Here is an 8,862-nt window from a genome sequence, read left to right as displayed (position 1 = left end):
TGGAGTTGAATGTCGCTTCCATCGTCGAAGCCAGAGCCAAAGGCAGTTCTGCATGTCATATTGCAGGAAAGCGAGAGCAGCAACTCGCTCAGGTTGACCGTGGTTGAAGCGCGAGCGTGAGAACATATCAGTTTCGTCACTCGCTCCATCTCTTCTCTTCTTATGTCCCTAAAAGAGTTGATCTTCCTGGTGCTGAAGAGTTCGACGGTGCAGAACTTCCGAAGCTGCCTCCATCGTTCTCCGTATGGGATGAAGGCGACGTCGGAGAGACCGTATGAAAACTTGGAAAGGGAGAGGAGCGAAGGCCGACTGCAGCACTCAAGGTCGTGTATCTTGAGCACTTCCTTAGCCATCTCCGGCGAGGACACGACGACAACGGGGACTCGACCAAGTTTCAAGTGCATGAGAGGTCCATGTTTCTTGGAGAGTTCCCAAAGGAAGCGATGCAGCAAGCTGCTCCCCAAGAGGTGGAGGTGGCCGATGACGGGGAGCTTGGGTGGGCCTGGAGGGAGTTTCCAGGTCGCCGAGCCACCTCTTGCCTTCCGACCTGCGAGAAGAAGTGAAGACAGCAGTGCGAGAACAACGAGAAGAGTAGGGAGATAGGAGAGCAGGAGGGGAGGAAGGGCCATGTTTGCGTTTTGTGGTGGTAGCTCGCGTATGTTGTTGATAAGGGAATGGTAGGAGTTCATGGTAATTTATGGTTGTGGCAATGTACCGAGCTAATAAGTATTTTGTTCTTTTGATTAAACCAATTTGTCATTCCGATCTTTTAGAAACTTTAGATTTAATTGAGTATATTTAAAAATCTTTAAGATGGCCACATCTTAGTGATGTTAACTCCAAAACAAATATTTTGTTTGTTATTTTTTGAGCATTTTAAAATTATCCCAATTTGATTCAATCAATTTGTTATTCCGATTATCTAGAAACTAATAGATTGGATTTAATTAAGTATATTTTAAAATTTCTAATCCAATAACCAAATCAACTTAGTCAAATGTTTGGTTTTCCATCCTTCTTTTTAGAACTATCTAATTGGTTCAAAATAAACCTAATTTATTAGAATATATGAATTTAATTATAATATTAAAAGATCATTTAGATAATTATGACCTGATTAAATATAGAATGAATGTGGATATATTGAGCAAAGAAATATTTCTAGATAATTGTGAGAGTACTAGAGAAATTACCCTCTATCCCCTATATATAGATAGCTGTGGTCCATGATGTACAAGTGTGTGGAGATATTGTATCAAGTGAAAATGTGAACGACTGTGAGAGCTTTTCTCCACTATATTCCCACCACCTCACAATCATTTATTTCTTCCTTATCCGTTATCAGTATCAAAGTATCATCTTCTTATAAATAGTATCATTATCTATAACATTATATCTATAGCTCAAGTCCCTTTAATATTATGATATATTCCAACAAAGACCCTCTAAATTATATCATAACGTTAAAAAAAAATCAAATGTTAAATTAGAATAACTTTTTACTCAAAATATTGATGTAATCACATGCAATTAGTACAATAAAGAGAGGATCATTTACAAGTGTGATTCTTCCTCAAATAGTAATACTACTTGTATAAGATTTAATCTAAGAAAATAAAAATAAAATGAGATAGACATATAAAAAGATTTCTTTTTTTTAATATCTTAAACTATAATTTTAGACTTGATTACCCTTCCCTTGCGACATGTCCTGGATGAACTGGATGATTACTACACTTGTAAATACTTTATATAAAGATAAAATTATTTTATCTTATCATATTATATTTATATGGTTATATTAAAACTCTAGAACATCATTTAAGCAGGCTATTTGTAATATAGATTTTTTTTAAATTAGTTGTACATAGAAATCAATAGTATAATCAACAAGTGCTTTTGTATCTTTTTTACTCTTTCAATTTTTTTCTTTGTTTAGACTTTTTTTTTAACTATATACAATTTCTCTTAGACAATCATTAGGCAAGAACATATAAACTTCCATGTCCTTCTTTCTTTTTAATTTTTAATCTATTTAATTAAGGATAAGAAAATATATCCTCTTTATATATATATATATATATATATATATATATATATATATATATATATATATATATATATATATATATATATATATATATATATATATATATTACTTTCTACCATCATGACTTGGGCAAGGGCAGAAGAGGCCCCTATTTTTGGAGATTTCTTTTGGATGTTTGCACAAAATATCCAATCCTTACTTCCTCTATAACTAAGATACTAAGATGTTGATGTTTCACCTCAAAGGATAGAGCCAAATGGAACTATAGATTTCTTCTATAACTAGACAAAAGATTTAAGCCAAGTGTCGACCAAAGAGACCATAGTTTTAGGTGTAGGTCCCACCATGGAGTACAGAATCTTAATAAGCTTAGTTCCACCGAGTATTCTTGATGTGGATTTATAAAAAGAATAATAAATCAGTAATTTATTATTATAATTTATTTTAAATTTAAATTATTATCTTCATACTAATTAATATTTTATTAATTATAAAAAGATCACATCTTCTAGGATCACAAATCTTTTCTACCCAAACTTTGAATTATTACGTTGATTACTTTAAAAATAAATATAAAATAAAAACATATCAACAATAACACATGTTCAAAGAAACCTCAAAATAATTATTAAAATAATATTTAATATTTATAAAATAATAATAATTCAATAAAAATAATAATATTATATATATATATATATATATATATATATATATATATAACTTTCTACCATCATGACTTGGGCAAGGGCACAAGAGTCTCTCCTGGAGATTCCTTTTGGATGCTTGCACAAAATATCCAATCCTTACTTCCTCTATAACTAAGATACTAAGATGTTGATGTTTCGCACCTCAAATAATAGAGCCAAATGGAACTATAGATTTCTTCTATAGCTGGACAAAAGAATTATGCCAGGTGTTAGCCAGAGAGACCATAGTTTTAGGTGTAGGTCCCACCATGGAGTACAGAATCTTGGTAAGCATAGTTCCACCAAGTATTCTTGATGTGGATTTATAAAGAGAATAATAAATCAGTAATTTATTATTCATAATTTATTTTGTTATTTATTTTAAATTTAAATTATTATCTTTATAATAATTAATATTTTATTAATTACAAAAAGATCACATCTTATAGGATCACAGAATCTTTTCTACCCAAGCTTTCAATTATTACAAAATAGTTGATTACTATAAAAATAAATATAAAATAAAAACATATCAACAATAACACATGCTCATACGAACCTCAAAATAATTATTAAAATAATATTTAATATTTATAAAATAATAATAATTCAATAAAAATGATAATATATCGATTCGTCATAAAACTCATGAAAAAAAAAGATGATAATTTCTTACGTAATAAATAAAATCATACATCGATCACATACAACACATATATAATAACAAAGGTGTACATCACCCGATAGTGTACTCTCCCAACAACGAATGAAGAGGCATATTCCATGAGATGGATTCCTCCCAACAATGGATGGAGGTAATCCATATGACACTCCTAATAACGGATGGAGTGGTACCCCTCACCCGCTTAAGTGGGGACACGTTCCTCCCAACAGCGGATGGAGAAACCGTCTAACCATCATATCTGATGGCCTGCTAATCCCCAAAGGGAATTGCCATACTTGCCCTCGGTAAAGATATATAAACATCCATGATCATTTATTTAACTCATCCATTCACTCAGCATGCATCAAGAAATCAATAGGATTAAATATTATGAGAGACCATACTTGATGTAAATCTACTATACTATGTTCATTAGTAGCTTCGCATTGTGATGAGCCCGTAGCTCCTTTCATATGTTGCACTTCCAATGTGGACTACTAGCCTAGTCATATCTACTACATAATAATAATTATATCAATATCATAGTAGAAAACCAATAATCATTTTCAAATGATATCTTTAGATAAAATATTTAAATTTATTAAACTATAAATGCATGAAACATCAATCTTTCAATAATCCATAATCAACCTATAAATTCGATCTAGAATCATCCTAGACTGATTTAATTTAGATTTGATTGATCTCGATTAGGTCAAATAGGTTTGAACTAGTCAAATTAGTTTGGAATTACCATAAACTAGTTTTAACTGATCAAACCTATCTAATTTAATCAATTAACAAGCTCAAACCAATAGAGAGAGAAAATCAAACTATGTCATATAGCGCTAACCCAAACTAAACCAACCCACTTGAGTCTTGGATGAGCACATACGTTGCATATGCATGTTCCAAGTAATATGTTGAGTTGAGGTACGATAGGTTATATAAAAGAAGCGATGATATTTTTAATGTCAATCGTATAGTTGGATAAGCTTAACATCATGGACTAGGCTAAGCCTTACTTATAAATTGGGCTGAGTCTTACCATTGAACTAGGTCATACTTGGCTTACGAGTTGGACATACCTATATACATGAGTTGAGGTTGTATCTGATCACATAGACTAGGTCGTACCTAGCTGCATAAGTTGGTCCATGCCTGCCACATGGTTAGGTCATACCTTACCATATGAGTTGGGTTATACATGACCACATGGACTGGATCATACCTAATCACATGAGTTGGCCCATTACTAGTCATATGGTTGGATCATACCTTATCACATGGGTTAGGTCATACATGACCAAATGAACTGGATCATACCTAGCCACATAGGTTGGGTCATGCCTAGCCACATAGTTGGGTCATACCTTACCACACGGGTTAGGTCATATATGGCCATATGAATTGGATCGTATCTAGTCACATGGGCTGGGTCATGTCTGGTCACACGGGTTGGATTGTATATATCATATGGGCTGGCTCCTACCCGGCCACATATATTGAGTTATGTCGAGCCATATGAGCTAGGTCATACTTGGTCACATAAGCTAGGTCGTACATGACCACATTGGATGAGTCAATTCGATTTGATCGATCAACTTGACTCAAGTCAGAACCCAATTAGACTCCTCTTATCAAATTAAATTTTAATATTTAAAATCATTAAAGAATAACTCAAATCCATTAATTAAAACTTTAAATTCATAATCTTAAATTTAAAACTAATTATATTATAGAAATTCACACATAATTCTTGAAACATACATATATCTAATTAAATAAATTAAAACTATTATGCTAATTTTAAAATAAAATTTTAATAATTAAATCAATATTAAAATTCACTTAAGCTTAAGAGATCAATATAAATCAAATAATCATTCTAACATCATAAAATAATTATCATTATTTACTAATCATGAATTTTGAAATTAAAACATCATTATGCATCAAAAATTATAACAATCTCAACATCAAGATTTCAAAATATAAATCAAAGCTAGTTAAAAAAAGAAATGATCATACCTCTCCTTAGATATCCTTTCCTCAATATTATCTTCTCGGGTAGTCCTCTCCTTAATTCTCCCGTTATTATGTTTTGAGCGAAGAGTAGTCTCCTTTATATAAGAGAAGATGAGATCTTTCCAAAAGGAAAGTAATAATTTAATTTTTATTTTTAATTTATTTTTATTTTTTTAGAGAAATATAATATTCATTTCTTATACTTCACACAAATAGAATGTAAACTATTTATTTCCTAAAAATCAAATCACTCATTAAGAAATAAATCAATTAATAATTTAATTGATTAGTAAAATTTCTAATTTATCCAAAAACCAAATTTAATTATTTCCTTAACTATAATACATAATATAAAAGTTAATAATAAGATAATATATTATTTATAGTAATTAATTGATATTAAAGGACATTATCGATGATTACATTGGGAGAAGGTCTTTATCAACGTATTAATTGTACGTTGGAAATAATTCAATAAAACCTTAACAAAAAGCGTGAATGGAGGAACCCATTTTCTCTCAAAATCATCCACTAAGCTGTTAAAGTCGAGTGATAACTTGAACTGAAGCTGTTAGGGTATATATCACTGTGATGTAGCGGCATATCAATCAGTTTTGGACAGGACATAGAGGGATACACTCTTGATTACCATATGAAGGTGGATTGAGCATGGTATTCATCAATGTGCATACTTGTCCTATTTTTGGACATCTTTGGATAAAATTTTAATCAACATATCTTTATCTGATCAATTCTACATTGGATGTGAGTTAGATTACGATTACTAGGTTTTTGAATTTTAGTTAAATTTTGAAAGTAAAATTACTCGCTTTGACACAAGCGATAATCATAAATAATGGCAAACTCAAATAACGAATTTGATGCAAATGAAGTAATCATCTATAAAGATCATTAGGATGATGTGGGATGATGACTAATAATGCCTTATAATCATCATCAGATGATTTAAATTTAATGATATTACATGTATTATACTATTATGTTATATTATGGATATGGATGGAAAGTCATATCTATATGGCAAACAAAAGATTAGAGACTTAAAAGAATGAGATCTCATTCCTTTTTTAGAATCTCCCAAATATTACGATTCGATAACGTAACAAATAGTCTGATAACAGAAATAAGAGTGAGTAGAAAATGCAACATTCGAGAATAAAAGGAAAACAAATGGAGTGAGTTTGTACCGATGAAAAAGCAAAACAATTCAGTAAAGAAAAGCCTACGAAGTTGATGGAGGAGTGGAAAGAACATTATTGAAGTAGATAGAGATAGAATGAATGGCTTTGTTTTCCATAATTTCATACCAACACGTAATTCCTATATATATATATATATATAGCACACGTGTAATCCAAGAAATACACCAACATAAACACACGTGATATGATTTGTGACTGTTTCAAATACAATTATCCCTGTTATATCTAATATAATTTGCTAACACCAATTGGTGCATTGGTTACTTTTCATACACACATACATTATATTAAAAATAGTAAATTTGTATTAAAAAAATAAATATCCCTGGTTACATTTAACAGCTTCCAAGAGGATCTATCCTTCACTCCTTTCCTGATGACACAAAGGTTATTGCAACAACAGCTTTCTTCGTTGATAAAACAACCCCTACATGCAACCAACATCCATCATCATCTCTAAGAAGAAACCAAGCCCCACCAACAGTTGTATTACCCTCAAAGGAACCGTTTGACCTAGACTCGCTCGTACTCATTTACCCCCTTATCCTTTGTCATATGAACAATCACTTAGCGAGAAATTGAGATAGATAATGATTAATGGTGCATTTGAAAACATATTTTAAATATATATTGAGAGTCCAATCATATTTTAAATATAAATTAATGATTGATAATTTTTTAAAATCATATTTGACCCGAATACTACATTGCAAAATACTCAAATGATGATGCTAGACACTGAGGTAGCATTAATATTTCAATATTTGTGTGATACTAATAATTTTTTTTAAAATTTGTAAAGTACATTATGATATTCTCTAAAATTCTAAAATTATCATTATATAACTGACATTTATTTTCTCTCTCCTTCTATCGATTCTCCACTAACCAACATGATTTATCTTAAAATTTTATTTATTTAGTTTTAAGAATTATTTTATAGTTATTTCTATGACTCTTTTTAGACTTCGAGGACGACATGAGGTATGAATGTACACGATAGCTAACCATTGATCAGCAGATTACTCATATGGCATGGTATTGAGTAATTATGGCTATTTTTGGACTTCGAGGATGGTATGAAGCTATATGTCCCTTCATGTTTCTTTTGGATTGTTTCCTTTACGTGTTTTTGCCAGCTCGATAAATTTGTGCTTCTACCAGCTCGGTTTTCAGCAAACATAATGCTTGGGGCTTTCAACTTGATGTTTGTCTTACAGATCTCTCCAGGAGTTTGAATCTAAGTTGAATTGATCAGACTATCACACATTGTGGTTGCATCAACAGGTATGTATACATACGATCAACTGTTTCATTTGCTTTGGTTTGCAACAACAAAGTGCTATTTTTGGCACATTGTCAATTGTTTTGATACTGCATTTACTGCACTACTCCTTTGCTGAATTCATGATATATCTGCAGCCATCAATATAGAGAAGGACGCTTTATGCATAGAATTATTACTAATGACTTAACGTATTCTAATGGAATAAGAATCTCGCAAAATAGGTCCAAGTATGGTCATGGCTTTATGCATAGAGTTGTTGGTCATGCTCAATCCAACTTCTTTGGCGTTTGGTGGAACTGTGCGTCCATTGATCATTAAGATTCCAGGTATGCCGATGCGTCCACATCACAGTGGGGCCTACATCCAGAAAAATGAGGTGTCCATGCAACAGTTATGATCGTAAACAACTTGGCCTTCTCATTGGTCAATCTATGATTCAAGATAAACATGAGATAGAATTGTTGCTTTGCGTTCGTTGGCTTGTGAAACATGAAAAATGTGTGAAGGCAACTCACAAGCAGCATATGCTTATTTTTGTTAAACAATGATAGAACATCCTAGAGATGTCTTCTCCAAAAGGCATTTGAACTATGAATATAATACATTAGGACAAAAAGATGGTCGTGGAGATCCTTCTTTCCCTCCCGCAAGTAATGTCCTATGTAACGTTAGTATAAAGGTCAAAAACAAAAAATCTGACGATCCTTTTTCCCCTCCCGCAAGTAATGTCCTAAGTATGTAACGTTAGTATAAAGGTCAAAAAAAAAAAAAAATCTGACCAATTTGAAGGGGTTAAATAGGATCTAAGAATGATAATTGTGCCTACAATTTGGAGAGAGAAAACTTTTGTCGGATTACTGTCCTGCCACTGGATCTTATTCATTGATTAAAAAAAAAGACACAATATATAAAATCTTTCA

General features: G+C 31.6%; 1 protein-coding gene across 1 annotated transcript in view; it reads right to left on the bottom strand.

Annotated features, from left to right (window-relative positions):
- Positions 1-671, bottom strand: part of LOC135607205 (cytochrome P450 71B34-like) — a 1,790-nt gene extending 1,119 nt beyond the window's left edge. Inside the window, exon 1 of the mRNA XM_065098826.1 lies at positions 1-671. This exon is cut by the window's left edge and continues 274 nt beyond it. Coding sequence (XP_064954898.1) covers positions 1-629 — 629 coding nt within the window. The 5' untranslated portion in view covers positions 630-671.
- Positions 672-8,862: the final 8,191 nt, after the last annotated feature.

This window comes from Musa acuminata, chromosome BXJ2-3, assembly GCF_036884655.1.
Source record: "Musa acuminata AAA Group cultivar baxijiao chromosome BXJ2-3, Cavendish_Baxijiao_AAA, whole genome shotgun sequence".
Taxonomy (NCBI): domain Eukaryota; kingdom Viridiplantae; phylum Streptophyta; class Magnoliopsida; order Zingiberales; family Musaceae; genus Musa; species Musa acuminata.
The sequence above is the reverse complement of the archived record's forward strand: the minus strand, read 5'-3'. Positions and strand labels throughout refer to the sequence as shown.